General features: G+C 42.8%; 1 protein-coding gene across 1 annotated transcript in view; it reads right to left on the bottom strand.

The window, feature by feature from the left end:
- LOC113013133 (voltage-gated potassium channel subunit beta-2-like) overlaps positions 1-26,058 on the bottom strand; it is a 280,115-nt gene that overhangs the window by 184,727 nt on the left and 69,330 nt on the right. Inside the window, exons 5-6 of the mRNA XM_026153786.2 lie at positions 19,362-19,441; positions 18,944-18,988 (exon numbers count right to left, since the gene is read on the bottom strand). Of these exons, the coding sequence (XP_026009571.1) occupies positions 18,944-18,988; positions 19,362-19,441 (125 nt within the window). The remainder of the gene's footprint in view (positions 1-18,943; positions 18,989-19,361; positions 19,442-26,058) is intronic.

Raw genomic sequence — 26,058 nt, 5'->3', positions numbered from 1 at the left:
GTATGAAAAGTCTTCTTTTACTGTTGTGCTTGGCTGCCATGCTAATGGACAGAAACTGCCGCCTATGGTGATTTTTAAGCGAAAGACTTTGCCTAAAGAGAAGTTTCCAGCAGGAATCATCATTAAGGCAAATGAAAAGGGCTGGATGGATGAGGAAATGATGAAAGAGTGGCTGAGGGAGGTGTATGTAAGGAGACCAGGTGGTTTTTTCCACGCATCACCATCGCTCTTAATCTGTGACTCTATGCGTGCCCATCTCACAGCCGATGTGAAAAAACTAGTGAAACAAATGAACTGTGAGCTTGCTGTCATTCCGGGAGGCCTGACAAAGGAACTCCAACCGCTGGACATCGGTGTGAACCGCCCGTTCAAAGTAAGGCTGCGAGCGGCCTGGGAGCGATGGATGACCGATGGAGACCACAGTTTCACCAAGAGTGGAAGGCAGCGCAGGGCGAGTTACGCCACAATTTGCCAATGGATTGTAGATGCTTGGGCTAACATGTCTGCTGGCACTGTTGTTCGAGCTTTCGCAAAAGCCGGCATCATTTCCGAGGAGCCGCACGGCACGGAAAGTGACTCTGACAGTGAAGAAAGTGAACCTGGCATGTTTGATGGAGATTTAGCGCAGCTGTTCAATTCAGACACAGAGGATGAGGACTTCGATGGGTTTGATTGATGATAAAAATGTGAGTACCAAACTTTGTTTTGCTCCTGCTTTATTTTTAAATATGCACACTTGTATGCTTGTATGTTGTTGATGATGACGATTACTGGTAATAAAAATGTGAGTAAGGTACCGAACTCAGGTTTGCTCCCGCTTTATTTTTAAATACGCATACGGTACTTGTATGCGCCCTATGATCCAGTGCGCCTTATGTGTGTGTTAAATACAGTAATGGCACACATAACTGAGACTGCGCCTTTTAGTACAGTGCGTCTTATGGTCGTGAAAATACGGTAATCAGAGGGTGGCTTGTCATTTTTGTTGTAGTTTTTTAGATTGGCCACTAGGGGGACATCCCGTGCTAAACAGGCACAGGGTTAGACGAGTCAGACTGGCTGCTCCAGATAAAAAAAGAGAAACTGGAGGATGCTGTAGCTAGGCTAAACAAAATGTCAGCAGTGTGGACAGAACAGCCAACTTTAACTCAGGTTTTGGAAAAGCGATGAAAAATGTCCAGAGAAAATCCACGGGCAGTTAAAATAACAGAGGCTCTGACTCATTTTATCGCTCTGGATGACCAGCCAATGCCAGTCGTGGAAAACATAGGATTCTTCTCAGCATACTTGAGCCGCGATATGAAATTCCCAGCCACCCACACATCAGGGAGATAATGGTGCCAAAACTTTCTAAAGAGGTAAAGACAAGTAGTGTGCGCACGATGTCAGTCCTTGGTATAACGGCAAAGTGGACTGATGATCCACGGGCAGATGGGGAGTTCGTTCGTTAATGCCAAATACTTTCGTTATTTTGTTTGTTTGTTTACAATATGGACACTCTGCAACAATTGAAAAGTTTATTTTATTCTCAAACCTAATTTGTATTTATTTTATTCCAAACAGAAGTGTTTATTTATTATTCCGAAAGCTCGAGACAGTGCCAATAGTTCAGTGATATTTTGTTAAATTACAATGTGGAGACTCTGCAATAATTTAACAGAAGTGCTTATTTTTCACTTGAAAATTTTTTGTGGTCATTTTTTATTAAGATATTATTTATTATCAGCAGAGAATAAAATAAAACCTGTCTTCCAATTCATTGCATTTGTGTGTGTGTGTGTGTGTGTGTGGTAGAAGTATTGGTTTTTGTACTCTGTATCGGCAAGTACTCAGATCCAAGTATCGGTATCGTATCGGTTTGAAAAAATTGGTATCGTTGCATCCCTATTTGCTATTATCCATATACACACACAATAGCAGCCCCTCTCACTCAGATCTTTTGCATTTGCTCTTGCGCAGATCTCTGCGGACCTGCTTGCAGTGTGTCACTCGCGCTCTCAACATTTCTGCCCCTGCGCGTTCAACTCTTTCTGTACACCGTTATATTGTTGCCAAAAAGCCAACCAATCACAGACTTGGATGCAAAAAAATCTGATTGGCTGTTTTGGTCTCCAATCAGCTTGTTAGCTACTGTAGCCACAGCCAGGCAAATATCCCAGACTGCATTTCGTCCAAAACTCAAACGAGGCAGTGGATCACAAAATAAATTTTAAAATATTTTCACGTCATATCCCCTGTTCTGTTCTCATTTAAACAGCTGACTCTGAGTTAAATCTAACATAAAATAATATTTACATTCAGGAGGAAACATTTTCATAATATGACGGGTGAAATTAAAAATAGACTGACAGCTCTCCAAGTAAGACTTCAGTATTAAATAAAACGGTCCAGTTATGAAGTTAAAATTTAATCTCAGCCAAACCCATTTACTCAGGAATATCAAACACTGAAATAAACCTGAAATTAACTGAAATTAACATTTAGAAGTTATCTAAGTGATTTATATATCATGTTTAACCCCAGTAGCAAAAGACTATGGAACCCCAGGACTGACATAATAAATTAATTAAATACACCATCAAATATTAATTAAAATTGGAAATAATTATTTAATATTTATGGCACATTTAGTTAATTAAATATTGACATATTTAATTAATTATTTAATGGTGTATTTAATTAATTCATTATGCTGGGAGTCCACGCCTTGGCCACCTGGTCAGCCAGGACTTGTCACGGGCGGGCGGATCACACACAGTAATTCGGCGTGCCCGTGTGGCGTGCTGGCTAGACCCAAGCGCGGCGAAGGCTAGCGGTGGGTTTGGAGCAGACACGCAGTTATTCTAGTAATGATCAGTGCACGAAGCGTGGCTTCGGAACTGTCGTTACAGACAGAGAGCGAGCGGAGCCGGGAAGAGAAAAAGGATTGAAAGGGATTGTCACTCACGGTTGCTGAATCAGGCGGAGACTGACGTCGGCAGAGTTTCGGAGCTCCTGACACGAAGAGACTGATGTCTGAGCGGCGAACAGGTGGGTGGCGTCTCTCTTTTAACCCCGGCCCCGTGATCAGCTGATCACAGCCGATCACCGGCTGACAGGACCCCCCCCCCCCCCCCCGAGGACCGGCACCCGACGGGCCAGGACGGCGGCGACGGAAATCCGAGATGAGGGAAGGATCCAAGATGAAGCGGGACGGCACCCAGGAGCGCTCATCAGGGCCGTAGCCAGCCCAGTCCACCAAATACTGGACCCCCCGGCCCCGGGGACGGGAGTCCAAGATCCGACGGACAGTGTAGACAGGACCCCCATCGACGATCCTGGGCGGGGGCGGGGCCCGGGAGGGGGGCGCCAGTGGGGAAGCGACGTGCCGCTTAAGCTGCGAGACGTGGAAAACCGGATGGACCTTCATGGCGGGGGGAAGCCGGAGACGGTAAGCCACGGGGTTGAGCCGGGCAGTGACTTCGTACGGGCCGACGAACCGGGGAGCGAGCTTCTTGGACTCACTGCGCAGCCGTAGGTGCTTTGTGGAGAGCCAGACGCGGTCCCCCGGCCGGAAGGGGTGACCCGGGCGGTGGCGGCGATGATGCTGCCGGGTGTACAGAGCGTTGGCCCGGGAAATGGCAGCCCGCGCCTTGATCCAGGCCTGGCGACAGCGGCAGACCATCCGTTCAGCAGCCGGCACGTCGACCTCCGCTTCCTGATGGCTGAAGATAGGAGGTTGAAATCCATGACAGACCTCAAAGGGCGAGAGACCGGTGGCGGAAGAGATGTGACGGTTATGAGACAACTCAGCCCACACCAGGTAACGAGGCCATAGCGACGGTTGGGCGGAGACGAAGCACCGTAAGAAGCGCCCCAACTGTTGATTGGTCCGTTCAACCTGCCCATTGGTCTGAGGGTGATAGCCGGACGAGAGGCTGGGAGACGCTCCAATCAGGCGGCAGAAGGCCTTCCAGAACCTGGCGGTGAACTGTGGCCCCCGATCGGAGACTATGTCCTTGGGGAATCCGTGAAGCCGGACGACATGGTCCAGGAGGAGCTCGGCCGTCCGTTTGGCGGAGGGGAGGCCGGCCAGGGCGACCAGGTGCACCGCCTTAGAAAACCGGTCCACAAAGGTGAGGATGGTGTCAAGACCGTCCACAGATGGGAGGCCGGTAACAAAGTCAAGGCCGACATGGGACCAGGGACGTCTCGGCACCGGGAGAGGGTGAAGGTCGCCAGCGGGCGGCTGGGTGGAGGACTTGGCCCGAGCACAGGTGTCACAGGCGGAAACGAAGTCACGGACGTCCCGAGTCATGGAGGGCCACCAGAAGGCACGACGGAGGAGCTGGAGGGTTCTGTCGGGCCCTGGGTGACCAGAGAGCGGGGAGGAGTGAGCCCAGAGCAAGGCCTCCTGACGGCACCGGGATGGCACATAGAGCCTCCCAGCTGGGGTCTCCGGCGGAGGCGGTTCGGCGGTCAGGGCATCCCGGATAGAGTCCTCCAAGGGCCACCGAAGGGGGGCAGCGAAACAATGAGACGGTAGGATAGGTCCAGGGTCTGACGTGAAGTCGTCCTGGGCGAACTGCCTGGAGAGGGCGTCTGCCTTGCCGTCGGCAGAGTTTCGGAGCTCCTGACACGAAGAGACTGATGTCTGAGCGGCGAACAGGTGGGTGGCGTCTCTCTTTTAACCCCGGCCTCGTGATCAGCTGATCACAGCCGATCACCGGCTGACAGGACTGGACTGGGACAAAAAATCGGCCCGGGTATTTTGACTAGAGATGGCACGATACCACTTTTTTATGTCCGATACCGATATCATAAATTTGGATATCTGCCGATACCAATATGAATCCGATATAGTGTTTTTTAATCAACAAATCTTTTTTTTTTAAATATCTTGCTGCATTTTGTATAAGTTCATACTCAAGTTTAAAACAACAACTACACTAAAGCTATTCTGTTATACCTGTATGCAAAAAAAAAAGTTTCATAGTTCAGCAATACTGATCAATCTAATAAACTTAAACCTGCACCATCCTCCCTATTCTGGTATTTTAAAGAGTACTTAGCGTAAATATTAAGCAACCTAACTAATAGGGTTCCAACTCCCAGCAACAAAAATAAATAAATAAAAAATAGGGAACCACCCCTCACGCTCCACCTTATGATGCTTAATCGACGTAATCAACCTTAATTTGATGCAGTGTGAAAAAAAAATGCACAGAAATCAATTATTTTTCAAGAAATATTAAATAGATTCAACATCTTTCTTCAACAAAATTGCAGACTGCACAGATGGTACCTTCCCAAAGGAAAAAGTGCTATAGCTTGCTAGGGTATATATATTAGACTTAATAGTCACTATATACAGTAATGGACTTCTATTCATTTTACATCAAATTAAAACTTTGGGTGTCAGATAATTATTTATTAAAAGCTTTTATTTATTAGACATTTTAAATGAGAATAAGAAAGAAAAGTATGTCTTTGTGCCCCCTTTTCCCTGTTAATGCCCTATCGGCCCCCCTGGCTAAACTTTGCTAGATCCGCCCCTGCTCAGTTACCAGCCGTCAGCTACGTAGAAAAAGATCCTCGAGTAGAAAGTAATATTAAATACATTCTAACAACAGCTTATCAAGCTTAAACATGCTGCTGTTGTTCAGCCGCTGGTTTCCTCTTTCTGGTGCAAAGTGGGCCAAAAACAAACAAGACAGACGGACTCGCGACAGAAAAGCCGATCACCTGATCATTATAAGCAGTTTCATGATTGAAGTAGCAGCAAGAAGAGGCAGTCGCTTGTTAAGCTTAACGCAGGAATGCTTTACATTCAGAGATGGACTTACACACTTGCTTTACTTCTCTCGGGGATAACTTTGTCGGAGATGAAATGCCGGGTTGCTAGCGAAGCTCCACATGCTATCCAGACCATCGACAGGTCCTGCATGCCACAGCCGCTCTATCACGTGATGCACACTGCTCCGACGTGCTAACGTTCTGAGGTGAGTTACGGCGTGTTGCAAGTTTTGTGAGGTGCTTTCGTGATATTTAATGGATCGGATTACATTTTTTATTTTTCTCCGATATCCGATCCAGTAATTTAGGTCAGTATCGGACCGATACCGATACGTAATATCGGATCGGTCCATCTCTAATTTTGACTACAGACCGGCCCACCCGGTTTTATAGGAAAAACATAAAGCCTTTCAATGAAAAGAAATGCTATTGTGACAGTGATGTACACTGTCTTGTTAGTATATATGTTTTCAGTTTTATTTGTCATATGCAATTTAGTACAGGGTCAAAATCGTAATGAAATGTATTTGACGAGCAGAAGACAGTCACTCAGCAGAATGGTACAGTAGAAAAAATAGTAAAGAGCAAAATATTAATAAAATATAGTAAAAGAAAAAAGATTAACAGTTAACAGACTAGATATATATATGTATATATAAATATATGTACACACTAGTGATTAAATAAAGAAAATCTTAAATAGGAATGCGAGGGGGGGGGGCAAATGGGATATAGCACAGTGGCAGGAATGAGCAGCAGTATAGACTGAACAGTACAAAACAAATTTTTGGCAGAATAGTGGCACAAAAACAACGCCATGGGTATTATGAAAAAGAGACTTTGATACAACTGAAAAACAATGAACATTGAACCTCACAGGATTTTAAGTGTTTGGCAATCTTAAGATAAGAGGGGGTTTTAAGATCTGTCCTACTACTAATAAGATTTTGGCTCCTTCCAACCAATGACACCACTCTTCCACTGCTAGTTTAACCACAAGCAACTCTTGTGGTCAAACTGCGGCCCGCGGTCTATTTTTAATTGGCCTGTAAGAAATTTTCTAAATAGAATAGAGTATGGCCTGCACTTCAACTTTTGCTTGAGTGTATTGCACTTCTTAGTTTTAACACCAGGGGGAGCTACTGTTGATGAAGGCAGTTACTCCACCAAAAAGGACAATCACACGAGAAATTTACCCCAAGTTACTGAACATGGCAGAACCAAAGAAGCGAAAGGTAGAAAGTGAGTGCAGAAAATTAAAGACATGGTGGGAGAGTGAATATTTCTTTAAAGAATTCAAGGGGACGTGTGTCTGTTTGATCTGCACTGAAACTGTGGTAGTTATGAAAGAGTATAATGTACGACGTCATTATGAAACCAAACATCAGGCCTATGCATACTACACTGGTGCTGAGTGAGAGCAGAAATTAAAGCAAATGGTAGCTCTCCTGCAGGGTCAGCAACAGTATTTTTTTTTCGTGCTCAGAAAGTCCAGGAAAAGGCTACAGCCAGCTATGAGGTCACCCAACTCATCGAAAGACATGGCAAGCCTTTTTCAGATGGAGACCTCATAAAACGCTGCTTCTTTAAAGTCGCCGACATAATGTGCCCGGAAAAAGTGCAGGACCTCAACAACGTCAGCATGTCCAGTAATACAGTTGTGCGATGCATTGTAGTGATGTTCGATTCGTGAACAAATCGTTCAGTACTCGAGAATCACTTTACTGACTCGTGAATCATGATTCACAAGCCCAACTGACTCACTGACTCATCCCTGTTGCTGTTAGCAAACTAATTCCATTAGTAGAAATATATCTAGCTTATAATTAAAATTGTGGGGGGAAAACAACAGCCAGTTTCGTAACAAAAGCATTTCTGCTCTGAACTGGAAGAAAAAACCCTGAGTAGAAGCTCAAATCAAATCAAGAAAATAGCTCCTCGGTTCAGAGTAGCATCGCGCTGCTAACATGCTAAAAACACATTTGAGCTACTCACCCCCTCGCTTCCTGTGCTGAATCATAAGTGAATCACTCAGGACTCGCTCACCCCATCCCTACTGTGCTGAATCATAGAGCGAACGAATCACTCAGTCACTCACTTAACCCCCTCCCGCCTGTGCTGAATCAAAGAGCGAGCGACAGAATCACTCAGGAATCACTAACCCCCTCCCTCCTGTGCTGAATCAAAGAGCGAGCGAACGAATCACTCACTCACTCACCCCCTCCCTCCTGTGCTGAATCAAAGAGCGAGCTAACGAATCACTCAGGACTCACTAACCCCCTCCCTCCTGGCTCACAGCTTCTTCTTCTTCTTGGTTTGCCACCAATGTTAAGGCGCATTACCGCCCCCTGGCTCACAGCGCAGTGGACATTTAGATGAGAAAATATATTTGACACACTTAACGAAAATACTAATAAAATGCAAATAAATAAAATAAATGTTTATTAAGCAATTTTGATAGGAAGTTGCTTAATTTTAGAAATGTTTTTGCTCTTTTTTCTCTATAAAATTGTTTTGTTTTGTTTTTTTGAATCATTCATCTTAGCAGTGGGATTTACATGAAAGGGGAAACAAATTAAGTTTGAGTGAAAATGTAAAATTTTTGCACTCTCTGGTCAACTGACTCAGTGAATCAAATGACTCAAAAAACCCGATTCACTTTGGTGAGTGACTCATTAACACTCGATTCAGTAAAAAGAATCAAATTTACCATCACTAATGCATTGAAAACTTGTCAGCCAACACTAAACTGCAACTGTCTGATAAAGCTTGTGCTCACTTTAGATGAGTGAAAATATATCTTCCACAGTACCCGTGTGTTAATGTGCTGGTACACATGCATCAATTATCAATAATGTGCATCCATTCTGTCACTACTAGAGATGGGAATTCCAGCTCTTTTTAGAGAACCGGCTCTTTCGGCTCGGCTCACTAAAAACAGCCGGCTCTTTCAGCTTCCAACCGGCTCTTCAGGTTGTTTTGTTGCTTTAATTAATTTATTATCAACAACAATATAAAATAATGCACAAAAGAAATTACTAATGTAAAAAAAACATGGTTTTATTTATCTGTTTCCATATAAATATATACGGTGGCCCTAGAGACAAAGCACGTACAAACTCCAAAACACATTACTAGTGTTAACTAACCTTCCAAAACAGAGCTACCTAGATCATATAAATTACACGATTGAAAGCATATTGTATTGTTTGTGTATTTATACACAGGCACTCATATATATTCAAATAAAATAAAAAAAGTTAATTTACCTGTTACTACCACATACCAAATCTGGTCGTTGGTACTTCTTGGCTTGTGTAGCCACTAGGTAACAAAAGCTCAACACTGCCCCTAGCATCCTGGAGCACTTCTCTTGTGTTTTGGAGTTTGTACGCGCTTCTGAGTTTTTACGCGCTTTGGAGTTTGCACGTGTTTTGGAGTTTGTAGGCGCTTCTGAGATTTTACGTGTTTTGGAGTTTTTACGTGCTTCTGAGTTTGTATGTGTTTTGGAGTTTGTACGTGCTTCGGAGTTTGTACGTGTTTTGTCTCTAGGGGCCACCGTAAATAAACTTATTTATTCACTTGACATAAGATGTAATAAATAAATCATATAATACAAAAAACAACTATTTACATTTCAACTTTAAACTATTTAAATTTTAAACAAATTTAAAGTGAAACAACACAAAACATTGCAAACCACAACACAATTAAATATAAATTAAAATGTGAAAAACAAAAAGAAGATGCACATTCTCTGTCATATAGGCCTGCATGAATAAACTTTCTGAATCCTTTATCATCCACAACTGAAAATAGTTGTGGATAATTACTATACCTTTCTAATGTAGTAATGTGAGAATCATGAACAAATCGTTCAATGCTCGAGAATCACTTTACTGACTCGTGAATCATGATTCACAAGCCCAACTGACTCACTGACTCACCCCTGTTGCGGTTAGCAAACTAATTTCATTAGTAGAAATATATCTAGCTTAAAATTAAAATTGTGGGAAAAAGAACAACAGCCAGTTTCTTAACAAAAACATTTCTGCTCTGAACTGAAAGAAAAAACCCTGAGTAGAAAGTTCACATCAAGACAATAGCTGTGTCCCAAAACGTCGGCTGCATCCTTTGGAGGCCACATTTGAAGGCCCATTAGCAGAGGTGGGACCAAGTCATTGTTTTGCAAGTCTCAAGTAAGTCTCAAGTCTTTATCCTCAAGTCTCAAGTCAAGTCTCAAGTAATGTCAGGCAAGTCAGAGTCGAGTCTCAAGTCACTGGTGTAAAAGTCCAAGTAAAGTCACAAGTCTGAAATTTTGAATTTCAAGTCCTTTCGAGTCTTTAAAAAACCCCCGAAAAAAAGCATGTTGCAGTTATATGCTAAATGTAAATATTAGACCATGTAATTTTTAAATCTGTGTTTTTCTCAACACATGACAAAATAGTGAACTTAGAAAATATACACAAATTGTGAAATTGCACCTCTTTAAAATGCAGCTCAATTAAACCTAGCTCCAAGAATAATTTTCACCGACAGTTCTGAGATAAGCTGCATGTTATTCTTGGATGCGGTTGTAGGACTGGCTTTAAAATCGCATGACAAAAATATCATACATAAATAAATGATATTTTTTTAAAAATATCATAAAAAAAAAAAACTGCATCACCAACGTAGCCTGGAAAACATTTGCTAGTTAGATGAAGTCAGCTATCTCATCGTAGCATATTTATATGCATATTTATAATTATACGCTTCTTGGAGTGAGTGCATACACTCATGAAGTTTAGTAACTTCCGGTCACTGCAACAAGCCCAGGTACAGTTTACCGACGGATGGGTGCAGGACCTTGAAATGCACCGTGTAGAAAGTAAAGACCATCGTACGTATCATAAGTTTACCAGTCTCACAAATCGTCGTCATAAATACACATTCGTTAACCGTTTATTAATAGGACCTTTGAGCTCAATGGTAATTAATTAGTAGTGGAAATAATTTCTGGTAGCATCACAGAAATGTAGCAGTGACAATAATATTGTATGCTGTAATCGTACTGGACAATTAGTGATACAAAACAACCGTTTTATCCTGTGAACAAAAGTATATGTTTTTGTCAATGTACCATAATAACAGAAGCGAAACGCAATATTGTGTCAGGACAATTCACTGTTTATGCACAATAAACACAATAAATAAAGGAGCATAGCGCGACAATTTCTGTTCAGCGCCAGACTTGCTTGTAACCTATATCACCAATTATGTTAAGAAAAATGACGTATTAACTACAACAGCAGACTGACCTTTGTGGAAATGCTTGGAGCAGACTAACCTGTGAGCTGGAGTGTTCTGGGACGTTATATTTGGTCTTTGAATGGCTGCAATCCAGTCGCCTCTTTGTTACTTCGGAAACATGGCTTGAACAATTTCTCTTCAACGACGTAATCCGATAACAACCGATGTCTTTACCCGTCGGCTTCCCGTGGCTGTCATGCGACCGGCTATTGCAGTTAATAATACAACAGCTTCTTGACATTTTTGTGTTTCTTTTTATCGCTGTATAACTGATTTTAATTGAAAGCCTGCGTGCGCTAGTACGGCTTGCCACGAGTTCCCAGAATCCTTTGCGGTTCTACCCGTGAATGACGTCACATTTTCAATCTCTATATAATATGCATGTTAAATTTTATATTTGGGGTAAAATATAAAGTCTTTTCAAGTAAACCGGTTCAAGTCCAATTCAAGTCCCAAGTCATTGGTGTAAAAGTCCAAGTCAAGTCACAAGTCTTAGAACATTTTTTCAAGTCAAGTCTAAAGTCATAAAATTAATGACTCGAGTCTGACTCGAGTCCAAGTCATGTGACTCGAGTCCACACCTCTGCCGATTAGGCAACGAAGGCTGTCCCAATTCGTCGACTCCTTCAAATGCGGCTGACAAATGCGTCCTTCATTTCCCCGAATTTGAAGGATGGGTCAGGTGTGTCCTTTGTGACCCACCATATCCCAGAATTCATAGCGCGGCCCAGCCAATTTCAGTTTCCAACAATGGTGGCCGCTTCTAAGTTTTAAAATTACTCTTACCAATCTTTCTGGGTCACAAAATAAACTTTCAATATATTTTCAGGCGAGAAAATAGCTGTGTAAACTTCAAGTCTCTGCTTGGTTTATCAAGACATGGCATATTTGCAAAACTGCGCCAACATTTTCGGAGACATATGTTACCCACCCGCTCAATAGCTAGCCAGGGGTTCAATGGTCACTCGAGCCGGCGAGAGCAGCGGACACCCGGCTTCATTGTTTTCAGACCCCGCTGCTACTACTCAGGTTAAGCATGATACATAAGTCACTCGGATAACTTAAAAATGTAATTGTTTGGCTTTTTTCGGGGTTTTATTCATTCCGGAGCAAATCGGTTTGGCTGAGATCAAAGTTATTAGATTATTAGATTAAATAAAACTGTATTAATCCATCGGGTGGGTTCCTCCGGGATTTTCACACAGCTGAATAAACATCAAACAGAAAACTGTTTAAACAGAAGTGTGAGATGGTCGAGAATTTACGGCAGTGTCCTGTTGTATTTTAGATGGCAAGGAGCAGACGGCTGAGTTTATGAAACTCCACCGACACAGCAGTGATGCAAATCTGAAGGCTAGACCATCCAATCTCAAAGCCTCGCACTTCCGGCCTTCTCGGTCTTCGAAGGACCCAGCCCGTAGATCGTAGATCGCGAAGGCTGGGTCCTCCGAAGGATGCAGCCTACGTTTTGGGACACAGCTAAAAGCTCCTCGGTTCACAGTAGCATCATTCAGCTAACATGCTAACAGCACATTTGAGTTACTCACCCCCTCCCTTTCTGTGCTGAATCGTAGCTGTCACTACCCGATCCGTACCGGAAACCCGATCGGTACCCCGCATGCGCGAAAGGTTTCTACTTCCGGTCGTAGCGTTTTACGATAGTTATGGGTCAGAGTATCTGTTAAGATGAATAACAAGTATATCTTAAAATGTTTGCAATAATGAAGCATTTCAGTACAATGTAGACAAAAACGAAAAATAAAAAGAAAGTTACGGATCAGGACTCTCCGATCCTTACTGCGCATGTGTAAAGTCTGACCGTACAAATCGGGTCTACCCGATCTGTACCGCGCATGTGCAGATGTTTTCTTCTTCTTCTGTTCGTTTAATGGCAGTTTACTCCCCAGTGTACGAGGATACCGCCACCTGCTGACTGAGCGAATAAACCCTATTATAAACTGAATTATCGTCATTACAAACGTGTGTTAAATCTGATTTAGCGATAGTCGAGTGTGTTTATGCTTGTCTGTGAGGAGAGGATTGTTGGAATAGTGATGATGATGTGCGCTATCACTGTCAATTGTCAGTAAACACTTAATCTGGTTGATGAATCTACACGTGAGATATTACAAAGTCTGCATTATTAACTCTGTAATTAGGCGCCATTCTTCTTATTTTACGGCGCTGTTGCTCAATCGGGGGACGCTCTCTGTTGAGGAGAAAAGCATGAATTTCTTTGTGTACGGATTATCCATTGTTTAAATGTCCCGGGCAGTCGAAAAGGAGGCAGAGCTGTTGAGAAATGCTAGGAGCTAACTGGGCGCTAACCGTATCATTCAAATATATTGAATGTCGCAATGTTGGCAAAGAGAGGAAGTGACGTAAGATTTGCGCATGCGGGGTACTGATCGGGTTTCCGGTACGGATCGGGTAGTGACAGTAGCAACGAATCACTCAGGACTCACTCAGGACTCACTCATGCCCTCCCTCCTGGCTCACAGCTTCTTCTTCTTCTTGGTTGGCAACCAATGTTAAGGCGCATTACTGCCCCCTGGCTCAGTGGACATTTAAATATATATAAAAATATATATTTGATACATTTGAGGAAAATACAAATAAAATGAAATAAAAATAAATAAAATAAATGTGCACTTTAGAAATTTTTTTTGCTCTATAAAAATTGTTGTTTTTCTTTTTCAATCACTCATCTTAGCAGTAGGATATACATGAAAAGAGAAAAAAATTAAGTTTAAATGAAAATGTATTTTTTGCACTCTCTGGGCAACTGACTCAGTGATTCAAATGATTCAAAAAACACGATTCACTTTGGTGAGTGACTCATTGAAACTCAATTCAGTAAAAATAATCAAATTTACCATCACTATTCTAATGTGACAATGTTGTCTCTTGTTGTTGTCTCTGGCTCTCTTTCTCTCTCTTTCCCTCCGGCTCTGTTTCTGTGCTACTGCGAGTGCAACTACCGCCCCTCCCCCCTCTTCCCAGCGCAAAGCACAAGGCTCGCGTGCGGAGTGAAGCGGAAAAAAAGTGCAAGAGAGAGGTTAAGAGAAAGAAAAAAAACAACACGGCTCCGTCGTTCACTTTAAAGAGCCGTGTCTAAGAGCCATTTTGTTCGCGACCGACACATCACTAGTCACTACCCTGCTTTAGAGGTCTGCGCGGGAATGTTTTTTTAGTCCCGCTCCCGCCCGCTCCCGCAAGGTTTTGTACCGCACCCGACCGCTCCCGCTGTATATTCAGTCTTTGTTCACCCGCTGCCCGCTTAGAATAATTTTCTACCCGACCCGACCGTTCCCGCTAAATTTAGATCTGGTTTCCAAAATCTCACATTTAAATGGGGTACCACCAAAAAATAGAGATAACAGATAAAACTGCAGGTTGTGCAATGATTGTATTTATTTTTCTTAAACAAGATGCATTTATCTGTCAACATGCAACATTTATCTTTTAACATGGAAAACGTGTTGCAAAAATAAAATAAATAAAAACGAATACAGCATTGTGGCCTACTGCAAAAAGCACTGATCCATGCGCTCAGTGCGTGTAACAGGCGTGAGCACTGGCTGTACCAGTGCTCAATTAGAATGAGGAAATCACAGATATGCTGTTCCGAAAAAATGTCGGGCACGCTATATTTTCAGACCGCCCGCTCCCGTTCAAATTACACCAGAGTTACCGACCGCTACCGCATTTTATTTGGAAATTTATTCCCGCGCCGCAAGAAATCTGGTCGGGTCCCGCGGCTCCCGCGGGACAGCCGCGGGAATGCAGACCTCTACCCTGCTTTTGCACACCACTTTCTTATATGCGTTTTTCTTGTTAACACACAGAGCACACATTGCACACGCAAAGTCAGCTGATCTCATCCGATGCAGATTTGCTCCTTGATCAAGTGACATTTGTCCGGATTTTTGGCACGAGTGGCATCGGATCAGCACCGCAGGTGGATCGCCTGATTTTCATACCCAGCCCAGCTGATATTAACCAGAGTAATTTACTAAAATTATATGCACTCCTGTTATTAAGTCCAGTTCAGTCTGCTAATGCTGATACGAACGTTAATAGGTGTGTTGCCTAAGCCTAATAATTCAAATAACAGGCTTGAAATTTACCCGTTATTGTTTTTTCTCTGTATTGTAAATTCTGTCTAAGAAGAAATCTGAGGCTGCTGTTGTGAGAATGAACTACCAAAGCTTTTTCTGAATAAATCAATAAAGATCCATTTATGGAAAGCTGTGATGAAGGCAGTTTTTTCTTTAATTATATCCAACAATATAACATATTTGACCACTTTTAATTGATTTTTCTAACTTTTTAATTATTAATTATTATCTAATTTCTAGTAAGTGGCCCAGCCCAGGCCCTCCTATATTTTTATGTATGTGGCCCTCAGTGAAAAAAGTTTGGACACCCCTGATCTAAAGACATGAACACATTCAGGAAATCCCTTAAAGCATCATTAACAAGTTTGTGGAATATATTGTGCGAGTGAGTGGCATAACTAGGTACTAGGTACTTGAAGTGACCAAGGGGTGTGTTTTCCATTGGTCAGCTCTGCTTCTTATGACAAATTGCTTCTAATGCCACCAGATGGATAGCTGGTGTAACCAATGTTGCTGTCCGCATATGGAGCTGCCATGGGGGAGGCCATGACTGTCTCATCTGTGGAGGAAAGAGAAGAAACCTTAGTATCAATAAACTCAATAAAAGTGTTAAGTGATGAGAATGTGTTGAGCTCCAACTAGTATGCTAAAGAGCTCAGAGTCTTGGCTTACTTGAAGTAGGAAATTATTGAGATGCCTTGGGGAATGGCCAAAAGTGTGACTGGTTCAAGGTAGGTTGTAGAAGCCAAAGAAGAGTGGGCAGACAGAAGAGTTTGACAGAGGTCCGAGGGAGCAAGAAGGCGTCGAGCAGGCAGGTGAGTATAAAAAGGATTCATGGGAGCCACCAGAAAGCGCGTAGGCAGGTGACCATGGAAATACTCACCTCTCTACTTGCCAAAAGAATAAGAAGTTAGCACATGAGGGAAGAGCACAAATAGCCGACCTGTTTATCACACTAAGCTGATAATCTGATCACATCTGAATGGCAACGCTGTTCCTTTTGAACTGTGGCTGATGGATCGCAGGTGGTCTGCTCAGAAACCAGAAAGACTCTACTCCACAGTGGCAGAGTATCTCTGCTGCACATCTCAACAGTAAAGGAAAAAACATTTACAGACCAGTGGCTGATTATGAGACATGGGTATGTACACATCCGAGTCATTTTCTTGAGGTTGTTCACTCAGAACAGAAGCAGATAGCCTGGAGGATCTTTAAGTGAGAGGTATACCATTTTAGAGTTAACATCAATTTGAAATTACTGAGAGAGATGTTACACTTTATTGAATGGAATTCCTGACTGGGTAAACATTTCTGTAAAGACAGAAATGGAGCCCATAGTGATTTGTTAAAGGATATAAAAGCCTTACATTCTTTACAATAATTTCACCCCACACCACACATGTTTTCAGTTTTAGTATTTTCATGTATTTAGTATTTGATTTTCTTTGGCCATTTTATTATATTTTATATTTATATATTTATGGGAAAAATATATTATGCAATGTACTAATGGTTTAATGGTTAATGGTTTAATTATTTATATAGCACATTTAATTACAACAGGAGCGTTGACCAAAGTGCTGTACAAGAATACAACATACATAATAAAAAAACTGTACAGCAATACAACATACCTAATAAAATAACAAATAACTCTCATGCTGTATTAAAAGCCAATAAATAAAAATGCGTTTTAAGATAAGATTTAAAAAGATTGACAGTGGGAGCCTGTCTGATGTATAGGGGTAAATTATTCCACAGCTTAGGCGCTACGACTGCAAATGCTCGATCACCTCTATGAACCAGCCTCAACCTTGATACAGCTAAAAGCAAAAGATCACTTGATCTAAGAGATCTAAAGGGGGTATAAGTCTGCAAGACGTCAGACAAATACACAGGAGGATGTCCATTCAGGGCTTTGTAGGTCAACAATAAATTTTTAAAGTTAATTCTGAAGCGGACAGGGAGCCAATGAAGAGAGGCGAGCACTGGGGAAATGTGTTCACATCCTTTAGTACGTGTCAGAAGACGAGCTGCAGCATTCTGGACCAACTGCAGCCTTGCCAGGCAGGTCTGACTACAGTATAAGGAGTTACAGTAGTCCAGCTGGGATATAATAAAAGCATGAATCGCCCGTTCTAAGTTTTTAAAAGATGAAAATGATCTCACCTTAGATAAAAGCCTCAGTTTGAAGAAGGACCGCTGTACGACTGAGCTAATTTTTTTTTCAAAGGTGAAATTGCTGTCAAATATAACCCCCAAATGTTTTGGCATGCGATTTGACAAAATTTGTGTGAGCTGTTACTCACATAACACTGAACTGTATTAGAAAGAAAATATGAACAGGGAACTGTTAACAAGTCCGAATCATAACGCGCAGTGTTGCCTGTAGTGTCTTTTGATTGATTGTCTGTTTTTTAACTCTGTGAAAAAGAAAAAGAAAGTATTGAAATAGGAAATAACCTTTATTTGGCACAAGTGTACTGAGTGCCTTCAAGGACACACTCAGTACACTTAGTGCCTGGAAGAATGCCCAGGTTGCAAAAAAAAGGTAATATATGCTCGTTAAAGTACACACACTCATAACTGTTCTTGTGAGAAGCCCATAGAAGGAAAAATGGTACTGTGTGACAGTTTTAAGGCAAAGGAGGGTGGAAGTGATAAAATGTAATAAAAAGCTCACTGGTACCTTCCCCCTTTGAGCACTTGCATGAAACCTTGTATTTGGTGCTTTTGCTCCCTTGCAAGAATTTTTATTCAGTTTACTTCTGAGATATATCTACATATGTATTCATATGTATTATTCTTGAAGGTTTTTGAAATACTATTTATAATAAATGAACATTGTAAAATAAAATGTATATTGTAATCAATAATCGCATAACGTGCATTGGGAGGAGGCCCCGGGGCAGACCCAGGACACGCTGGAGAGATTATATCTCTCGGCCTGGGAACGCCTTGGTGTTCCCCTGGATAAGCTGGAGGAGGTCCCAGGACACACTGGAAAGATTATATCTCTCGGCTGGCCTGGGAGCGCCTGGGTGTTCCCCCAGATAAGCTGGAGGAGGTGGCTGGGGAGAGGGAGGTCTGGGCCTCTCTGCTTAGGCTGCTGCCCCCGCGACCCAGCCTCGGATAAAGCGGATGAAGATGGATGGGTGCATTGATATTTTTACCACTAGCTTTTGGATTTTACTTTTTTTTTTTTTTTCCTGTTCACCCGTTTAATCAGTGACTGACAAGATAATAAATGGAAACAGGCAACTTTGTATTTTGCTGCCCTGATTCATGCTTATTACACAGAAATTTCCATACATGTTTCCTTTTAATAAGCCAGAACATTGAACACTATATTTAATCTATTATTATTTTTAAGAAAAGTTGAATACTGGAAACCCAAGTTAGGATTATATAAAGAATTATCAAATGGTAAAACTATGATATTATGCTAAAACATCAGCCAAAATTAACTTACTATTGAATAATGAGATTATTACCAGCTCCCTATTACCAACTCCTTTTTCTGGTAACTGAGTAGTAGTAGTAACTTGGAAATTTCCAAATTATTACCTTATTATTGCCCCCTTGGTATTCCACTACTACCATATTATTACTGAGCTGTAATAGAGTGCTATCCAATCATCTGAAAACAAAAAAAAATCCCAAAAGATGGGTACACATTTCAAAGTAATAATGTAAATCTACTTTTAATATCACAAATTGCAAGCAATCACAAACAAGGCCCAGAAGAACTCTACCTCCATCCTTTCTTTTTTAGGATACTTCCCAAGACAGCTTCAGCTCTTGGAAAAGAATTAATGAAAGAGAGAGAGAGAGATTTTTTAAAATGTGGCTATTAAAAAAAACTCAATTAAATTAATAAATGTTATACACCAAAAAGTTATTCTTTTGCCCTATGACATCCAGCTAGGCTCCAGTCCCCCTGTGACCTTGAATTAATCCTAACCCTTAAGGAAATGAATGAACTGATGGATCAGTAGTTCAAACCTACAGTTACTGTCTTGCAAAGTTAGTTGTTCTGTCTCATATCTCTAAAATAACTAGGCAGCATCCAATGCAATACAACTACTTGGATGCATGTATGTAACTTTGCATAAACAAAACATTTGTCCAGTCACTTTTTATTCAAACAAATTGAAATATAGTAATACTTACTTTCCAGAGTTATAGACTTCAGCTGTGTCAAACAAGTTGATTCCATTCTCGTATGCTATTGTCATGAGTTCTTCTGCCACCTTCAGAAGAAAAACATAATAACTATAAAGATAAGCAGCTGCTGCACAATTATATTTAGGAACATTTTTACCTTAGTCAACGTTTGATAAATATTAGCTTACACTACATAATCCCTTGCTTAAAAATGATGACTTACATTATTTGAAAGAAAAAATAATAATAAACGAAAATGTATTAGATTACTACCACCATATTTTGCAAGTTTGCAACTGTAGCAAACCTATTAGTGCCTTTTTCAGAAGATTGAAGAACAATCTGAAAACAGATTGTAAAGTTAACTCATTTAAAAATCAGTTCAGCTTTGGTGTGTCTATTGTAATTTCTGTACTATTTATCAGCCTTATTGTGAGGTATTAGTATCTCTCTTGGTTCCTAGTACACCCTCTCTATGAAAAACAAAAGAACCTCAAGTACCTCCTAAAACAGTTTTTCGGATGCTTCAGAAAAAGCTTCTCTCTGTGCTATGTTTACTAGGCTCCTGCTAACCACAAGTTTATCCTCCAAAGAATTATTCCTCAGCCAACTCCTACTTTGGATTCGGGAGACAGACACTGAATTGGGTGACCCTGAATCCTCCCTTAGTTATGCTGCAGTAGGCCTAGGCTGCTGCGGGGTTACCAGGATGGACTGAGCATTTCTTCGTTATTTACCAACTGTTAATTTGAATTTAATCATTAGCTATTATTAATCTGTGTCTCTCTTCCACAGTGTATCTTTTCTCTTGTCTCCTCAGATTGTTAGGATTTTTCTCTGTATTATTTCAAATCAAATCAAATCAAATCACTTTTATTGTCACATCACATGTGCAGGTACATTGGTACAGTACATGTGAGTAAAATTCTTGTGTGCGAGCTTCACAAGCAACAGAGTTGTGCAAAATACAATAACGTAAACAAGCAAAATACAAGAATGGCTAAATCTGAAACTAATAAATATATGTACAATATATAATAGTATATGCATTTCTGGATGTGTATACTAAATTTTTTTCTACGTGTGTGTGTGTGTGTATACACATATTTTACAAATTAAATAGAGTAAACAATAAAATAAAATATATAAAAATATTAGGGGTGCAACGATACACAAAATTCACGGTTCGGTTCGGTTCGATACTTTGGTGTCACGGTTCGATATTTTTTCGATACAAAAAAAATGTTCATGCCTTTTTAATTTGTCATTTATTAAAATTATAAATATATATTTTAACTCAAAAGTACAGTTTTTAAATTTAACGCTAACCCTTGTGCGTGTTTTTTATTTTGACAGCGAATGCGCACCTGCGGACCACTTATGTGCAGCCCTGGTTATTTAGCTCGTCATATTGCAGCCACAGAAATTATTTTGTCCATGAAACCATAAAGCTGCACTTTCTTTTTGCCTTATAGTCTGATTTGTCATAACTTCTCCGTTTTGTGGTAAGCTTTTCTTTGGCTGTCACTTCTTCACCCTGATTTGGCTCAGCAGAACTAAAATATATATCCTGCTGCTTTTACACACGCACTCACATAAGCTCAGCGATTCTCTGCGCGATCAACCTCTCACATGTTTAAGCTGCGGGAGATTTCACTTGTCATGTTTGCATAGTAAGCTAAAGATTAATAAGACGATGTCAGAGGAATTGGTGCACAAATTATCATCACTCACAGATCAGTGCTGTCGCTCTCTATACACAGTTCGCGGTATTGCAAAGTGAAAGCAAAAAACAAGCGCAAATTCAAACGCGATTTCAATATGTCACATATTGACAGTGGCTCACCGATGCCAATGACATAATAACCCAGCTACATTTCCGAAAGAATGCAAAAGCATTGACATATATTTTTCCTTCCTACAATAGCCCGACGGGCAGGGCAGAGATAGATTTTGGTACCCCGACTGGAAAAATCGCTAGCCCCGGGACGTCGGGCTAGCGATATTGCGAGCCCTGTATCTGATTGAGGAATCACTCATCTTTGGAAAAGAGAGTTTATTACAGAGAAATGTCTCTTTCCAAAATAAAAGTTATACTATCCACTTCTTCTGGGCTATATTCTCAGCAGCATAAGGAGAATCATGTGCTAACGGCTGTCTAAATGACTCGGCTAAAGTTAGTAGCATGCTTGCTTTTTTTTGTCTGCTTCCACTTGTCTTTGCACTAGGATGATGTCGGCGTAAATGTGCAGTCATATTCGTTGTGTTCCCACTAGTGCTTTCAGGTTAATCTCGTTGAAATGACCTTAACGCCACAACACGGCAAATCTCCGTTAACGAGCTACCGCCGATCGCCCCGTGCATGGGGCTAGACGGCCAACACGTTAACGAGCTAACTGCGCTAACACACTAGTTCCCACCCATGTAATTGAGCATTGCATGGCACATCCAACATACTGTTTTACTTTGGTCCATGACTCGCTTACCTTCAGGGTCATACGTCACATGAAAACCAAAATAATTCCAAACGCCAGATCTGAATGAGAGTGGGGGAGGTGCCCTGCGCTCTTCCTTCTGACTATGCTGTCTGTGTTGAGCGCTCAGTGAATCTGCGTTCGACTACTCCGCCTAGGCTGCACTGTCGAGCCTAGGCGGAGTAGTCGAACGCAGATTCACTGAGCGCTCAACACAGACAGCATCGTCAGAAGGAAAGTTGATAAAATAAATTACAAATTTTGTATTGTTCGATACATATGCATACCGAACCGAAAGCACTGTATCGAACGGTTCAATATCGATACGAATATCGTTGCACCCCTAAAAAATATACAGAGTTGAGACATGTGCAAAACAGTGGCATTACTGTACAGTATGGAGTGCATAATGTTGAAGTTCTAGTAGTGAAGGTGAGGTGTCTATGACGTGTTCAGCAGTCTGATGGCCTGGTGGAAGAAGCTGTCTCTCAGTCTGCTGGTTCGGGACCGGATGCTGCAGAACCTCCTTCCTGAGGGAAGTAGTCTGAACAGTTTATGGCTGGGGTGACTGGAGTCCTTGATGATCCTCCCCACTTTCCTCAGGCAGCACTTCCTGTACGATCAGCGGGGCCTATCGCGCGGTGCCGCGCGCTTCACTCGGACTTTCTGATCACGTCATGATCCACCTAATCCCCGCGTACAGACAGAGGCTGAAGCTCTCCAAACCTGTCGTGAGGACCAAAAAACTGTGGAGCAACGAGGCTGTGGAGGAGCTTCGCACGTGTTTGGAGACCACAGACTGGGACACAATGAAGGCTGCTTCTAACAGCTTGGACGAGTTTACGGACACTGTCACCTCCTATATCCACTTCTGTGAGGACAGCATTGTGCCATCACGCACCAGGGTGAGTTATAACAATGACAAACCCTGGTTTACCCCTAAACTCAAAAAGCTGTGGCTGGAAAAGAGTAAGGCGTTCAGAAGCGGAGACAGGGACTGCTACAGAGAGGCCAAGTACAGGTTCACTAAGGAAGTGGACATTGCCAAACATCAGCAGATCTCAGAGAATGACTCGGCCTCTGTGTGGAAAGGTTTTAGGAATATTACAAACTACAAGCCTAAAACCCCCCACTCCACTGATGACTTGCTCTTAGCCAACACCCTTAACGACTTCTACTGTCGTTTTGACGAGCCATCAGGCAGCCTTCACACCTCCAACGACCCCAACAATAGAGGCACTTTGGACACTCATTCCCCCACCTCTCCCCCCTCCATAGAGCCATCACCACCTTCAAACTGTTCACCTGCAACACCCGCCCCCTCACCCCACACAAAAGAGGATTTCACACCACCTCCTCCGACCACAACTCTTCATATTCATGAAGCAGATGTGAGGAAGCAGTTTAGGAGTCTGAATGCTCGGAAAGCTCCCGGCCCAGACGGTGTGTCTCCTGCCACCCTCGGACACTGTGCAAACGAGCTGGCCCCAGTGTTTTCTGGCATCTTCAACTCCTCACTGCAGGCATGTCATGTGCCTGCCTGCTTCAAGTCCTCTACCATAATCCCTGTCCCCAAGAAACCTAGGATCACTGGACTAAATGACTACAGACCCGTGGCTCTGACATCTGTGGTCATGAAGTCATTTGAGCGCCTAGTTCTCTCCCATCTCAAGACCCTCACGGCCCCCCTCCTGGACCCCCTGCAGTTTGCATATAGAGCCAACAGGTCTGTAGACGACGCCATCAACATGGCCCTACACTTCATCCTGCAGCATCTGGACTCCCCAGGAACCTACGCCAGGATCCTGTTTGTGGACTTCAGCTCTGCCTTCAACACCATCCTTCCAGACCATCTCCGAGGCAAGCTTTCCCAGATGAATGTGCCTGATCCCATCTGCCGATGGATCACTGACTTCCTGACGGACAGGAAGCAGCACGTGAGGCTGGGGAAGAATGTCTCGGACTCCCGGACCATCAGCACCGGCTCCCCTCAGGGCTGTGTTCTTTCTCCTCTGCTCTTCTCCCTGTACACCAACTGCTGCACCTCCACCCACCAGTCTGTCAAGCTAATCAAGTTCGCAGATGACACCACCGTCATTGGGCTCATCTCTGACGGGGATGAGTCTGCCTACAGGAGGGAGGTTGAACGTCTGGTGTCTTGGTGCAGCCACAACAACCTGGTGCTGAATGCCCAGAAGACAGTGGAGATTATTGTGGACTTCAGGAAGCACACAGCCCCACTCCCCCCCATCATCCTGACTGACACCCCCATCACCTCTGTGGACTCATTCCACTTCCTGGGTACCACCATCACCCAGGACCTGAAGTGGGAGCCCACCATCACCTCCGTCATCAAGAAAGCCCAGCAGAGGATGTACTTCCTGAGGCAGCTGAAGAAATTCAACCTGCCAACACGGACGATGATGCAATTCTACACTGCAATCATCGAGTCCATCCTCACCTCCTCCATCACCGTGTGGTACGCTGGAGCCACTATCAGGGACAAACAGAGACTGCAGCGTGTTGTGCGCTCTGCTGAGAAGGTGATTGGCTGCAGACTCCCATCTCTGCAGGACCTGTACACCTCCAGGACACTGCGGCGTGCAGCCCGGATCTCAGCTGACCCTTCTCACCCTGGACACAGTCTGTTTGACCTGCTCCCCTCAGGCAGGAGGCTCCGGTCCATTCACACCAGAACCTCTCGCCACAAGAACAGTTTCTTCCCCTCTGCTGTTGGACACATGAACAATAACCACATGACTGTCCCCGCCACTAACACATGACCCTACGCTGTGTCACTGCATCATTTCATGTCTGGCACTGATCACCACCTGCACTCATGTATATATCTTTCTACGTAGCACTCATAATTCTTATTCTCATGTATATATGTTTGGCACTGATCACCACCTGCACTCATGTATATATCTTTCTACGTAGCACTCATAATTCTTATTCTCATGTATATATCTCATGTATATCTCATGCACATATCTTTCTTTCTACATAGCACTTTAATTCTTATTGTCTGCACTGAAGCACCGCAGCAATTTCCTAATGTTGTAAACCTCAACATCTGGCAATAAACCCATTCTGATTCTGATTCTGATTCTGTAGATGTCTTGGAGGGAGGGAAGCTCACCTCCAATTATCCGTTCAGAGCACCGCACTACTCGCTGGAGAGCTTTGCAGTTGTAGGCGGTGCTGTTGCCATACCAGGTGGTGATGCATCCAGTGAGGATGCTCTCAATGGCACAGTGATAGAAGGTCCTGAGGATGCGGGGATTCATGCCAAATCTTTTCAGTCTCCTGAGAAAGAAGAGGCGCTGTTGCGCCTTCTTCACTGTTTTGTTTATGTGTACTGTCAGTGCGCCCCAGGGTGGCTGTGGCTACAATGTAGCTTGCCATCACCAGTGTGTGAATGTGTTTGTGAATGGGTGGATGACTGGATATGTAAAGCGCTTTGGGGTCCTTAGGGACTAGTAAAGCGCTATATAAATACAGGCCATTTACTGACCACGTAAGATCCTCAGCCAGATGTACCCCAAGGAACCGGAAGCTGCTCACTCTCTCCACAGCAGCGCTGTTGATGGTGATGGGGGTGTGTACTTCTCTGCACCTCCGGAAGTCCACTATCAACTCCTTTGTCTTTGCGACGTTGAGTGTGAGATGGTTGTCTTGACACCAGTGGGTCAGGGCGCTGACCTCCTCCCTGTAGGCCGTCTCATCACCGTTGGTGATAAGACCCACCACTGTAGTGTCGTCTGCAAACTTCACAATATTTTAGGGTCTTGCAGTGACTGCTGTTCTGATTTGGCACTGTATAAATTAGGTTTATGCATAGGTTCAATAAGGACACCTATGCATTCATCTGCCTGCTTTCCTGGGTTTTTGATGCTAATTTATTCTTTGCTTCACCATCACTTTCCTGAGTATTAATTTTTCTATGTCAATAAATCATGTTCAGTTCTTCCAAATATTATCTCCAAATTTAATCACTGAACTGAATCTCCAGTGGCGCTACTTTCTTACTTTCTCCAGTACACTTACTTTTGCTTGTGACACTTGTAAACATTATTCCCCTGTGTATGTCACGAAAGAGGGCATGGGCAGGATTTTTGGTTGAGGTGCCATGTTTCTGGGCCAAACAAAGCGCTAGTGAAAGAGGAGCCAAAGGACATGGATAACACCAGCTATGGTTCGTACTTGCTGTGCGGTCGGTTGTAATG

The sequence above is a fragment of the Astatotilapia calliptera genome, chromosome 20 (genome assembly GCF_964374335.1).
Source record: "Astatotilapia calliptera chromosome 20, fAstCal68.1, whole genome shotgun sequence".
Taxonomy (NCBI): domain Eukaryota; kingdom Metazoa; phylum Chordata; class Actinopteri; order Cichliformes; family Cichlidae; genus Astatotilapia; species Astatotilapia calliptera.
Note: the sequence above shows the minus strand (reverse complement) of the source record. Positions and strands in the feature narration are given on the sequence as shown.